The 14,873-nt window shown below is 43.9% G+C and overlaps 1 protein-coding gene across 6 annotated transcripts in view; it reads right to left on the bottom strand.

Annotated features, from left to right (window-relative positions):
- SUGCT (succinyl-CoA:glutarate-CoA transferase) overlaps positions 1-14,873 on the bottom strand; it is a 629,460-nt gene that overhangs the window by 582,476 nt on the left and 32,111 nt on the right. For all 6 annotated transcript variants that reach the window (XM_027835947.1, XM_027835950.1, XM_027835951.1 and 3 more), the window contains one exon: positions 7,867-7,987. In XM_027835947.1, coding sequence (XP_027691748.1) covers positions 7,867-7,987 — 121 coding nt within the window. The remainder of the gene's footprint in view (positions 1-7,866; positions 7,988-14,873) is intronic.

The raw sequence follows: 14,873 nt of genomic DNA, 5'->3' as shown, positions 1-14,873 counted from the left end.
CAAGACTGGAAAGCGGCAGAGCTGAGCGAGCTGAGCTGTTTCCTCCGTGTTCCTGGAGATGGGGAAGAAGGAGCCCCATGGGCTTGAAGGAAATGGATGAAGGCTGGTCCTTAGTGCCCTGGAACCCATCGCTTGGGGGCTCTTGCTTCAGAAAGGCAGTGCTTAGCTCCCACTGAGAGGGCACGCTGGAGGCCCAGAGGCCAGCAGAGGGGGGATGATTGGTCGATCTATTCAGCAAACTAGATGCTGCATATATCCCGCCAGATAAACAGGCCAGGATCTGCATAGCATCCAAATGCCCTGTTATTTAAGAACTGAATCGCTTCTCCATGTGTTAATAATGCTGGCAGAAAAGCATCTCTAACTTTATAGAAATAAAGGCAAATTTTTACAGAAGCAATGGCAGATGAAGTATAATATGGGCGAGGGGATTGGCCCATGGGGGCCTGGTCCTTGGAGCATGGACAATATTCTCTGCCTGGAGCAATGTGATTGGAGGCCTAGGGAGTCCAGTTCCAGAAAGCTGGGACAGTGTCCCTCCTTCAGAGCTTGGGAGGGTTTTCTGTGACTGTTGATGGCTTACTGTACGGTGATTAAAAAAAAAACAAAACTTTTTACCTGGCTGCTGGGCTGGAACTAAGTATGCAGACAAAAGGCATAGAGAGTAGAAAGTCTGGATGGATCCACTAGCTTTTTTTGAATAAAAAATATTTTCTTGATGAGTTTCATTTTTACGTTCCATTTACAGACTACTCCCATGTTGTGAGCAGTCTGCGTGGAGCAAAATGAAATTTAATTAAGTAAAATTAATAACAGGGTGACTGAGAGTATCTGCAACATTTCACATCAGTGGCACACACCCCCTCCTCTCAATTTTTTTTAAATGGACAGAAATCTATTTTCTCTCCCTCCCAGCCCACAATCCAGTGCGGGAACAAAAAGTAACTTTCTTGTAACCAATAAGCATAGTCAAGTAAAACAAATTCTCTCACTGGCTGTAAACAGAAATATAATGTCTCATTCTCCATCCTAAAGCCATCACCTCTCTGTAATGGATGACGTTTCTTTATCAGTCCTCTAGAATTGTAGATGGTCCAAAGTCGTTTCTTTTTAAAGTATTATTGCAATTAATTATATAAATTGTTCTCCTGGTTCTGCTCATGTCATTCTTCATCAGTTTACAAAGGTACTCAAAATTGTTCATTTTTATAATATCGATAATATGAATTATTCTTTTGAGCCTACTCACTTCACTCTACCACAGTTCAAATAAACCTTTCCATGTCTTTTTGAAATCATCTCTTTCCTCATTTCTTACGGCACAACAGTACTCTCTGGTAGTTTTCACCGGAGAAGGAAGAAATTCTCCAAGTGTTTGGATGAGGCAGCCTTTCCCCTACCTAGTCACCATCTGGTCCTCTGGGGTTTTTACTCTTTAGGCTGGGTTTATTCTTTTCTGCTCCAAGGTGAATGACTATGGGAGATGGAATGATCTTGTAAGCTCTGAGAGGTCAGAAGGGCACCAGATGTCCAAGAAGATGCCTATAGAAGTCTGCCATAGTCACAAGCAGCTAATTGAAAGCGAGCCAGCCCAGAGCTGAGGGCTGACCTGCGTAAGCCAGCCTGGCAGCTGAGACAGCATGTACTGGAAGCAAGGGAGCAACTCCTCTATTGGCCACACAGCCAGCAGCTGGAAGAAAGCGTGGCACCGGGCACATTTGTACGATGGAAGCTTGAGCCCACTCTCTCCAAAGACCAAGGAGGCAGAGGGAAGGCGCCTCCTGCTTTAAAAAGGCTTTAATAATTCAGAACTTGCTGTATATCATTTCAGTAAAAATTCCTTGGTGAAAGCTAATTTATGTTAATTTGATAATTCATATTGAAGAGAGATTAAGAGCCAAATTAATAATGGATCATTCAGCGCTAGTTAGATGATGTCAAGGACATAGTAGATGGTCATCCACAGCTGCAATAATGCACTGAAAGGGGGATCAGGTGCCATAGTTTTAGAAGAACTTCAAAGGCCCTCAGGACTACCCCAGGGGGGATGGAACGGCAGGCTTCCTCTGAGGACCTAACATATAGCCCAAAGATACACTGGGAGAGGGAGCCCAGAGCCCATATGTGCTTCACAGGGAACTGAGCAGGTGGTCCACAAATGCTGATTAAGAAGAACTGTTTTAGAAGTTCCAATAATACATAATAAAAAAGAATAGAACACCTTTTTTTACAAATGAAAACAAGATTATCCACTTATAGCTTCCTCTTCTACCACACACACACATACACACACACACACACATATACATACACACATACACACATCTACATAGACACACACACACACACACACACACACACACACACACACACACTACCACAACCAGCAGCTGGTCTGTATGACCGAGCCCTTTTACCACCTCAAGAGAATTTTCTTTCTTTCCAAAAGGCAACTGACCCCATTTCACCAGCCTATTGGCCAAAGATGACAGAGATGAGAGCTGGTCCCTTCTCCTCCTCCCTCTCCTGCCTCTCAACAACAGCCTCACAACCCGTGGCCACTTATCCGTTATTTGGTTGCTGTCCATAATTATTTGGTTTTTTTTTTTTTAGTGTCTATAATTCTTGAATCCCCTTTCACCTTCACTGTCCACGCAGGAAAGAAAAAAGAGGGGTGCCCATGAGTGGAGGCCCAAGAATTTTCACTCCTGAGCATGAAACCCCCAGATTAATGACCTAGATGAAAAGCGTGTGGCATGAGGAAGAATCACACATTCCCAGGCCCTGGAAGGTTGGAGAAGGAACAGCACATCACACACCCAGTGTAAGATGATTCATGAAAACAGAAAAACCACAAAAACACAGCAAGAGGGAAAAGCCGCAAAGGTAAAAGGGAAGAGAAGCACTTGGAGACCGCCCATGGTCATGGGGATGAAGCAGCTTCACCACAAAAGGCCTTCAGAAAGCATTTCAGAGTAGGGAGGTGGTTGGTGTAGCTATTTTAGCTTAAAGATGGCTAGCTGGGTGGTACAGTGGATTGAGATCTAGGCAGGAAGAACTGAGTTCAAATCTGGCCTCTGACTCGAGCTGTATCACCCTGGGTAAGTCCCTTGACCTCTGCTTTAATTTCCTCATCTGTAAAAGGGGGATAATAACATCAACTACCTCATAGGGTTATTGTGAGTATATAATGAAATAATATGTAAAGTGCTTTGCAAGTCTTAAAGCAGTATAGAAATGCTAGCTAGAGTTGGCTTACTATTAACTCTATTCCTGCGTAAAAATCAATCCATTTATATCCAAAGAGTAAAAGTGCCATTTCTATTTTGGAGAAAAGAACATGACTCTTTCCATCTCTAGTCAAGTCTCCCTAAACCTGGCATACAGTAGGCACTTAAGAAAGGTTTATTGATAGAAGCAGGGTGATATGGTAGAAAGGAAGGGGGAAAAGGAAACAAACATTTATTAAATACCTACTATATGCCAAGCACTGTGCTGAGAGCTTTACAACTGTTATCTATTTAATGCTCACAACAATCTGGGAGGTAGGTGCTATTATGATCCCCATTTTATAATTGAGGAAACTGAGGTACCAGAGGTTAAGTGACTTGCCCACGGTCACTTAGTTAGCAATGTCTGGGAAGAGATTTGAACTCAGGTCTTCCTGACTCTAGGCTCAGCACTCTATGCACTGTAACTTCCCCTCGGACTAAATGGACACGGAAGATCTAACCTGGAATGATGATTATGCTCATTCTTTCTTGGGTGACTTTGAGTGAGTCCTTCCCTTCTCTCAAGGTTCAAATATCTCTTCTATTTACTACCTGCAGCTCCTTGGTCAATTCCCTTCCCTTTTCTGGGCCTGTTTTCTCTTCTGTAAAAAGAGGACGTTAGCCTCAATTATGTAAAAGGTCCCTCCTAGATCTCCATATGTGATTCCGTGACTCATGAGGTCACATGCTTACCTTCCCGAAAGAAGGGAAGCAAAGAGGAGCAAAAAAAAGGTGAAAGAGGCAAATTCTATCTCCAGTTTTTACAGAAATGAAATTGCAGGCTCCTGAGATGCAAGAGAGAAAACTTGACTCGGTCACAAAACCAAAATGCCAAGAAAGCAATCGTCCCAAAACTGCGGTCAACAGGGCCAGGGAAGCTGCTCCCTCACCCCCAAAAGGCATTTCCAAAGTGACCAGCTCTCTCCTTCCAGAATTCTTCCACCTAATGATGTCCAGGAAATGCTGCTGTTTCCCTCCTGCAACGATTCCCGGGAATCTGCCTTGGTACAACGATGTCCTTTTCAAGACTGCCCCCTAAAGTCCATGCACAAGCATGGACACTGGAAAATAGAGCTCTGGGCTGAACCACACTGCTCAGCAGGCCCAGGCCAGGGCCAGAATCGGATGCCCCCATGTGACCAGAATAGAGTATATGTCAGAGGGGCTGACATCTGTACTCTTCACAAATCTAACCACACAGCTGTCAAAATCGATTACATGTAAAACTTGGAACCGTTCTAGAATTACACTCACCAGCCCCAACGCCTACATGTGAGTGAAAACAGACACCCTGGGGCCCATCAGCCATGTAGATGGCATTGCGGAATTCTGGCATCCCAGTCATACCAGGGGGCAGCGGCTGCCTCTCAAAAACGATGGAAGCCCGGGCTCCCTCACCAGAAGCACTGGCATTCTGGAAGGGAGACAAATTTGGCCCTATCTGCATCTGAACTCATCACCCACACATGACCTCTGGTTCTCAAAACTCCAGCAATTTAAAGTCCCTTGCTAGTAAACTTGCTAATGACTTCCACCTTTGTAAATAGAATGGTGAAAAATGAAAGGCAAGAAACAGCAGATATTGATCTTGTGGAGACAACCAATGGGAGACAGCATCTCCTGCCCCTGTTCTCACATCAGGAGTGGCATCCCACTGCCTCGGCTCTCCAGGAATGAGGGTTTTCCATTGGGATAGAGAACATAGTGTGGCATCTGCTAGAATATTTCACTTCCTGACAGTTCCATTGGGCTCGGGGACTTTAGGGAGGGAAATTCTCTCATTCCTGCCTTCTGTACCCATGGACACAGTCAGAGAGAGAAGTGCAACATGAATGTGGAAACAGAATTAGTGAAACGCAGGATGCAGCCTGGCCTTTTTTGTTCCTCCAAGATTACATTGTTCTATTCTCTACAAAGATATCTATAGAATATATGATACATGCATTTTATATAAAACACATACACACACAAATATACCTATATATACATATATTTATATATATCCATGTCACATCACATATTAGAATATGTTTTTGAGGACAAGAAACATTTTGCTTCGAGGTTGCTAGGGGGTGCCAGAGGGCACAAAGTGCACTAGTCATTTAACCTCTGTTTGCCTCAATTTTCTCAACTGTAAAATGGTGATAATGATAGCACCTACTTCTCAGGGCTGTTGTGGGATCAAATGAGATAATGTGTGTAAAGCATTTAGCCCTTTTGGTCTTTGTTTCAGTCGTGTCTGACTCTTCATGACCTATTTGGGGTTTTCTTGGCAAAGATACTGGAGTGGTTTGCCATTTCCTTCTCCAGCTCATTTTACAGATGAGGAAACTGAGGCAGACAGGGTGAAGTGACTTGCTCAGGGTCACACACCTAGTAAGTGTCTGAGGCCGCATTTGAACTCAGGTAGGGAAGTCTTCCTGACTCCAGGCCTCCCGTTCTATGCTCTATGGCGCCACCTCGCAGCCTGGCAAATAGTAGGCATTCAATAGGTGCTTGGTCCCTTCCCCCACCTTCTTCTTCCTTCTCTTTCTTTGCACCTCTGGCATCTAACACAATGCCTGACACACAGTAGGCTTTTTTCAAATGCTTGTTGATTGAAGTATTGAGTGTATCCCAACACTTGGCACCGTAACAGCTGCTCAATAAATGCCTTTGCTTGATTGGTGAATTCATTCTCTTTCTATGTTCGCTTCTAATTCTGCTGACATCACTTGCCTCTCGGTCTCTATCCACACTAAGAATTCAATGTGTGCTCACCAGAGCTGATCTGGGAGAAGGACTGAGGGGAAGCTGAGCCCGGGAGCAAGGCCAGCCTTCAGAACACGGGCACGGTGTCGCTTGTGGTTGGCTCTGCCCACCCGTTACTCTTTGTGACAAGGGAACACTCGCTCAGAGGTCGGGTGGGGAAGTGAACCCGTAAGGACCGAGAAGTAAAAATACAAGGCACCGGTGAAACTCTGACTGAACCTCTTCTAACGAAACAGACCAGTCCCTTGGCTGAGAAGCCCCAAAGACAGTGCAGAGACCACAGAGGGGAATCTGGCTATGCTAAGGCACAATCCTGCCGTGCCTTCACATTATCATGCAGGCTGTGAATGGAAGCAGATGTCCCAGAGCAATGAAGGGAAAGGGGCATGGAACTTGGAGGCAGAGGAGCTGGGTTCCAATCCCAGCTCTCCTACTTATTCACTGTGGGACCTAGTCACTCAGCCTCACGAGGGCCTCACTTCCTCCATTCGCAAGATGAAGGAGCTGGACATCTGAGGCCCCTCCCAGCTCCACACTCTGATCAATGACCTTCATAGGCACATAACTGACATTCCTATGGCCCTTTGATGTTTGCAAAATGGGATGGTGGTGTAGTATGGTGTAAACAACGCTGGAGCTGGCATCAGAGGACCTGGGTTTGAATCCCGCCTCTGTCAGCTAGTATCCGTGTGATCTCAGGCAAGCACCTAACCTCTCTGGGCCTCAGTTTCCTCTTCTCCAAAATGAAGGGGTGGTTGGACTACACGGCCCCTACGCCCCCTTCTAACTCCAAGTCTACGACTTTATGGCCTGAGGCCCTAAATGCCTTACCTCCACAAGTTCATCTGAGCCTGGCAACCACTCTGTGCCACGGACTGGTGCCGTTCGGTGGCTTCTGCCCTGTCCCGCTCTTCCTAATCCATTTGGGGTTTTACTGCAATCGTCTGTTATCCTCAATTTACATTTCACCACCAGGGGGTGCTGCTGGGCAGCAACCCGATAGGGTGCTCAGAATGAGAATCAGGTATAGGACAGCCCCACACCCACCCAACACCAGGGGGCCTCCGGGGGCCAGGGGGAGGCGGGGAGCTCTCTGGGGTTCTCAGGGCTCCCAGCCCAGGCCCACCCGGGGCTCACCACCCTTAAAGCTGCCAAAGTCTTCAACCAAGCCCCAAACCAAAGAAAAGGTAGCCTGGGCGAGTATTTGCAGTCCTCGAGGTCTTCGAGGTGGCCCCAATCACTGGGAACCAATCAGAGAACTGAGCTCCCTGTGTGCCCTTCCTGTGCCCACCTCCTCGTACTCTGGACTCTCAGCAAGCTCTCCTCAAACCGATCAAAGCCCTGCCCTGCCACGAAGACAAATGGGGAAATGTAGACGTGAACTACAGGATGCTGAGGAAAGTGGCAAAACCGAATGAGCGTGCGGACGCTGACAACGATGGTGAAGATAGGGAAAACTGCACCAAGAAAATCCGGGGAAATGCACGGAATGTGGGTCCGGAAGGGGAGAGGGGTGCAAGCACAGCATTCTGGCGCTGTCTTGGTAAATTCCTCTACTTCTTTTCCCAAACAGATAGCAAATAACGTTTCCATTTCCTGTGCAATCTTGTTTTCAGAAATTCTCGTTTGTATATTTCAATGCTTGATTTTGGGGTTGGTTACTAAGGGTATAATAGGAAGAGCATTAAAAAAGGGCCCCCCCCTCTCTCTAGGCTGAACTGGCCAAGAAAAAAGTGCAGGGGGCACCACTGCCAGTCAGAGGCTTCTCATCCCCCCCCCAAAGGCGTGCGCGCCCTCCTCCCTCGGGACGCCGGACCCTGTTACCAGGTCAGTGGCTAAGTACCTGTTATGGAACAGTAGACAATATGAGGAGCCACCTGGCTTATGTCTTCGTAGCCCAGACCCATTTCAAGGAGCTTGCCAGGTACGTAGTTCTCCACAAAAACATCACAAACAGCTGCAAGCTGAAAGGAGAGGCAGATGAAGGACACGTTTCAATGGCATCTCGAACTCATGTGTCCAGAAAGAAACGGAGCATATTTCCCCCCAAACTCACTCCTTTCAAACTGCCTGTTTCTGCTTGGGGCGCCACCTTCTTTCCAGTCATTCAGGTTCAAAACCTCAGTCATCTCTGACACTGCTCACCCCTCACAACCCATAAAGCAAGCATTTCTAGGGCACTTTAAGGTTGGCAAAGTAGCTTGTGTCTGTCTTCTCATGGGATCCTCACCACAGCCCAGTGAGGTAGGTGCTATTACTATCTCCATTTTACAGTTGAGGAAACTGAGGCCAAGATGGGTTAAGTGACATGCCCAAGATCACACAAGGATTAACTGTGTCATGTGAGATTGGAATTCATATCTTCTGACTCCAGGCCAGTGCTCTAACCACTGAGTCACCTAGCTACCTGTCCGATCAGAATCTTGTTAATTCTACCTCCACATCATCCCATTAGACTGTAAGCTCTTGACAGCAGAGACCATGTTTTTGCCTTTCTTTGCATCCCCAGCACCTAACACAGTAACCTGCAAACAGTAAGTGCTTAATAAATGCTGGTTGGTTGACTAGCCTCTTCTCTCACTCTTATCTCCTCACTGTACATCTGCAGTACTGGAATGCCTCCTAATTGTCTCCCTGTATCTCCCCTTTCCAAACCATTTATCACACAGCTCTGACTACCTCACTCTCCTACTTAAAAATATTCAGTGGCTCTCTATTACCTGTAGGATAAAAAGCAAATCACACAGCCTGAAACGTAAGGGCTTCCACGATTTGGAAGTCTCCATTTCCTGTCTCATTTTTGAATCCTCTCCTTTACTCATTTTACTCCAATCAAACTGATCTGATGGCTGTTTCCTGTACATGACATTGCATTTCTCATCTCCATGTCTTTGCACAAATGTTTAACAACCAGTTCTCCAGAAGAAAAAATAAAGTGTTTGTGACACACTTTCCAGTTTAATCTGCATTTTATCCATCACTTTTTTTACTTTTTAAAAATATATCTATTTCATTAAATGTTTTTCAATTACATGTAAAAATTAGCATTCATTTAAAAATTGCTAAATGCCAAATCCTCTCTCCTTTCTTTTTTTATTTTTAATTAATTTATTTTGAATTATCAACAATCACTTCCATAAGCTTTTGAGTTTCAAATTTTTATCCCCCTCCCTCCCCAAGACAGCGAGAAATCTGATATAGGCTACACATATATATTCCTATTAAACATATTTTCACATTAGTGATGTTGTAGGTAAGAATTAGAACCAATAGGAGGAATCACCAGAAAGATGAAACAAAACACAATAGAAGAAACAAAAATAGTAAATAGTATGCTTCGATCTGCATTCAACTCCATAGTTCTTTCTTTGAATCATGAGGCCTTTGGAGATGTCTTATATCCTTGTATTGCTGAGAAGAGTTAAGTCTATGAATATTAGTCATCACACAACATGGCTGTTACTGTGTACAACGTTCTCCTGGTTCCGCTCACTTCACTCAGCATCAGACCATACAAGTCTTTCCAGGTTTTTCTGAAGGCAGCCTGCTCATCATTTCTTACAGCACAACAGCATTCCATTACACTCATATACCACGACTTGCTGAACCATTCCCCAATTGATGGGCATCCTCTCAATTTCCAATTCTTTGTCACCACAGAAAGAGCTGCTATAAATAGTTTTGTACATGTGGGTCCTTTTCCCATTTGTATGATCTCTCTGGGATATAGCCCTAGAAGTGCTATTGCTGGGTCAAAGAGCATGCACATTTTTATAGCCCTTTGGACATAGTTCCAAATTGCTCTCCAAAATGGTTTCTCCATCACTTTCTTAAATCTAGATGATCAATCAAACAATAAATCAAGGCCTGAGTTGTAGCACTTGTCACTTCCTAAGGTGTAAATGCTTTCAATGAAAATTCTCCCATAATCCCCAGCTTCTATTAAAACACAGAGGTTACATCGCCACAAAGCCTTTCCTGATCTCCCTTGATGTTGTTTCTCTCTCCCTAGTGGAATTACTAAGTCTATACTTTGTATTTTCTTACATGCGTACATGTTTTCTTCTCCATTAGAAAGTATAACCAACTTGAATGATCTCACCCAAATTACTGTTACTCTATCTTTAAGAGGCAATAAAACCTTGGAGCCACAGTGTAACTAAATTGGGGTATGGAATTAGGGTCTATAAAGAGTCAATGAGGGGAGTTTTAACTGTTATTGTGGAGAGGCTATTAGCTGTGATGCCTGAGGAGAGGACAACGAAAAAGGAATAAGGAAACTTACTTCCTGAGAGAACTGAGTTCAAACCTTACCTCAGGAACAAACTCAGAGACAGTTTTTCATTACAGACATAAACTTACATCCTCTTAGATTATAAGAACTAAATGTCATAATTACGTTTCTAGAATTAAAAGTCTGCAGTTGTAGACGTGCTTAAAGGTGACTTTGGATATAATCTTTCTCACGGTTGATATATTGTAAACAATCATTTGTCTTTGTTTTATTGTTTGTTATATTCTTAATAAATAGTACAACCAGTACACATGATTTTTTTTAAACTTAGAAGATTAAGAGTATTAGGGGCAGCTAGGTGGCGCAGTGGATAAAGCACTGGCCCTGAAGTTAGGAGGACCTGAGTTCAAATCCGGCCTTAGACCGAACACTTGACACGTACTAGCTGTGTGACCTTGGGCAAGTCACTTAACCCCCATTGCCTCACCCCCAAAAAAAAAGATTAAGAGTATTGATAGAAATTAGCAAATGCTTATGGAATAATAATAATTTTAATAAAATTTTAATTTAATAGTTTAATAAACAAAGGTGGGAACACAAAAGTCATTCATTCATTTAAGATTTCATAATTTTAATACTTAATATGGAAATATCAGAAAATGCCCCTTGATTACCTTAGAGGAGGGGTTGATCTAAAATAAAACACATCAGAGTACAAGAAAAACCAATTGTATTGAAATGCAATTACCAAAACATGTTTTACAGAACAAATTCACAGATGTCAGATTAAGAGCCCCTGCCTCAGAACTAGGACAAGAACGAATAAGGAAAATGAGCAGGTGGAGAGAGATGACCCCTCCATCTCTGCTCTATATGATCAGAGTCAACCCCAAAGCCTTTTTACAAATGTAAATTCCGTCAGGGATTGTTTCATGTATTTTTTCTTTGTATTTTCAATGCCTAATGAAGAGCTTTTAAAAAAAGGCATCGTATCATGTGGACACAGTGCCAGCTAAATGTAAGAATCCCTCAGTGCACACTGCCAGCAACCTCAAACTCTCCCTCCCTCCCTCTCTCTCTCTCTCTCTCTCTCTCTCTCTCTCTCTCTCTCTCTCTCTCTCTCTCGCTCTCGCTCTCTCTCTCTCTCTCACACACACACACACACATCTTCCATGTTAATCTCATTAACTCCCATGACTTTATCATCTGCATGCAGATGACTCCCAGATCTATCTAACCAGCCCCAATCTCTCTCCTGAGCTCCAGACACACATCCCATCTGTTTACACTAACAAATCCCCTGGAGGTCCCTTAGACATCTCAAACTCATCAGGACCCACCAGCATTCATACCTTCTTCCCTTACCCCCACACGCAGACTTTTCTACTTTGGCTGAGCAATGCCATCCTTCCTGGCACTGAGGGTCACACTCTAAATGTCTTTGGATCTTCAGCATCTAGAACTGTGCCTTGGAGAAGCGGGGTGCGCTGGATAGCCATGATGGACCTAGAGTCCGAGAGTCTGGGTTTAAATCCCACCTCTGCCACTTCTTTCTTGTGTGACCTTGGGCAAATCACTTAACCTCCAGAGGCTCAGTTTCCTCAACTGTATATGGAGAGATTTTGGACTAAATGACCTTGAAGGTTCTTTCCATCACTCAATCTGTGAAGCTATGACTTAGCAAGCACTGACCAAATATATGTTGAACTGAATTGGATGGACGCCAAAACGTTCACTGCGTTCTCAACTTGACAGATTTTTTTTAAATCTTTAGAACTTTAAATCTTAAATTTTTAATTTTTAAATCTTCAATTTTAAATCTTTAAATTTTTTTCAATCTTAGTAAACAAAGCAAATTGTGGTAGACTCGCTATTTAAACGTCCTAAGACAATCTCAGCAAACCTATAAGAAGAAAAGCCCTGAGAGGACAATACAAAGTTATTAATGGCAAGAAACCAACAGCTACAAATATTTATTATTAATACCACAGGATTAAATTTTATTGTTTTTAGTCACTTCAGTTATGTCCAACTCTTTGTGATCCATTTGGGATTTTCTTGGCAAAGATATTGTAGTGATTTGTCATTTCCTTTCTACCTTATTTTACAGATGAAAAAACTGAGGCCAACAGCATCAAGTGACTTACCCAGGATGAGACAGCTAGTGTCTGAGGTCAGATTTGAACTTAGATCTTCCCAACTTCAGGCCAGTGTACTTCACCACCTAGCTGCCCCATGGTAATAAATAGACTTCAGTTTAATAGCTGAATAAGAAAAATACCTGTAGTACTTTTACCTTAAGAGATTTTTTTCAGGAGTCCAAAAAGAAAAATTTGAATCTTAATCTGGTTAAAACATTGAAAGGAGGAGAAAACAAGCTGTTCTCTAGAAAAACCAAATGTCATGCACTTAATGGCCTCTCTGTCCGTCCCTGCCTTGGGTCCTCCCTGTAGACTTCCACCAGGTTCATCTCTTTGTAGCATTTCTTTTTTTCTTTTCTTTTCTTTTTCTTTTTTTTTTTTTGGTGAGGTAATCACGGTTAAGTGACTTGCCCAGGGTCACACAGCTAATAAGTGTCATGTGTCTGAGGCTGGATTTGAACTAGGTCCTCCTGACTCCAAGGCTCTATCTACTGCGCCATCTAGCCGCCGCTCTTGGCAACATTTCTAAGCACCCATATTGTATCATGAACATTTTTTTAGTGGCTCTGCCATTTCATCAATATAAGGAACTTGCAGATAAAGACAGACCCTCTGCCAATGCAAGGTGGCACTTTGCAACCTACAGTCTTTAATGATCATCTAAAGCCATTGCTTAAGAGGTAAAGTGACTTGCCCAGAGTCACACAGTCAATATGGGTCAACAACGGACTTGAATCTAGGCTTTCCTGACACTGGCTTTCTATTCATAATGCCACAAATAAATAAATACATAAATGTTTTAATGAAAAATTCAGAGTAACCTATATTAAGTGTCTATACCCATCATGAACATACGCCCTTAATAAATGTTATTCTGCTTCTTTTAATGCCTCCACTTCCTTTAGATTGTTTTTCTCCCAGAAACAGGTATTTTTGAAAACAGCTTTTCACATCAAGACATTCAGCTCTCAGAGACAGCATCAGATTGGCCTCCCCTTCCAGGATGACCAAAGTAGGCTCAGTTTTGAAATGACAGCAGCTCCCAACTACTCATATGAGGAATGATTTCGGGACTTTTGAACAAGCAGCTCAGGAAATAAGAATGGCATTCAGATCCACCTGAGAACTCCAGATGCTATAATAAGGAGAGGGTTGTCCTTGGAGTCAAGAGAGCCCTGGCTTTGCTTACATGCAGCCCTCTAGCTGTACGACCCTGGGAAAGTCACTTTATTGTTTGGAGCCTCGGTTTCTTTTTCTGTAAAGTGGGGCTATTCATACCTAGGTACCTATGTCACAGGCCTCCTATGTGGTTCAAGTGAGAAAAGGCATGAAAAGTGGGGTGTCCCAGCTTCTGCTTCCAAGATGGTATAAGAAGTAAGTTGCTGTCACCTTCCCTTATTGACCTCTGAAAGCCCAAAAAATATCACCCCATGGAAAACTCTGGAACAGCTGAGCCAGCAGAAAGATGGGGTGCAACAGTCTTGTAACCCAGGAAGCTTGAGGGATTAACAGGAAAGGCCCCTCTTGCTCTGGGGGAGAGGGAGCAGTATAGAATGGGAGGCATCCCACCAAGCCAGTGGCAAGCTCCATCTCAGCGTACCAGGAGGAGATCCTGAGCCCCAGGGTAGTGGAGCAGGCAAGCGCCAATACCGGGACCCTCAAATACCTCAGTACAGGTAGGGGAACCAGTAGACACCAGTTCAGAAAACCACCACGTGAGATGGCTTTCTCCAGCAGCCAAATCTCCTGGTGCCTAAACACAATTCCAGGAAGCAAAACTCCAGGAGGCAAAGCTCTAGGCTGACAGACATCTTCCAGCAGCAAAACATCCCTGTGCAAGGCCTAGATGAGCAGGAGCCAAAGAAAGGAGTACAAGGCCTGGGTGAGCAGGCATTCCCCAGGGACCAGGCTCCCCACCCCAATCAGAGGGCTCTCCAGTGTTGCTGACCCCAGCCCAGCACCAGGTAAGCTGCCAGAACTCTACAGCCTCCAACTGCCAGCATCTGAGGCCCCAGAACACAAACCCAGTGACCAGGTCACAGGCCTTATGCTCCTAGCAAGAAGCTTGGGTCAGTGCCCCCTGGATTCCAGCAGGAGAGCTCAACTTTTTAAAAAAAAATTTTTTAAAGTCAGGAAATAGGCAAACACCATAAGCAAAAAGCAGAAATGGACAATGACCATAGATTCTTACTATGGGGACAGGAAGATGAAGGCACAAATTCAGAAGAGGACAAAATTGTCAATATACCCATATCTGAAACCTCAAAGGGGAATATGAACTGGATTCCAGCCCAAAAAGTCTCCTGGGAAGAGCTCAAGAAGGATTTGAAAAGTCAAATGAGAGAGGTAGAAGAAAAGTTGGGAAAAGAAATGAGAGGTATGCAAGAGAGAGTCAGTAGCTTAGAAAAGGAAAGACAAAAATTAACTGCAGAAAACAAGTCCTTAAAAAATACAATTGGCCAAATGGAGGAAAAA

Source organism: Vombatus ursinus, unplaced genomic scaffold, assembly GCF_900497805.2.
Source record: "Vombatus ursinus unplaced genomic scaffold, bare-nosed wombat genome assembly UNPS02014817.1, whole genome shotgun sequence".
NCBI lineage: Eukaryota > Metazoa > Chordata > Mammalia > Diprotodontia > Vombatidae > Vombatus > Vombatus ursinus.
Note: the sequence above shows the minus strand (reverse complement) of the source record. Positions and strands in the feature narration are given on the sequence as shown.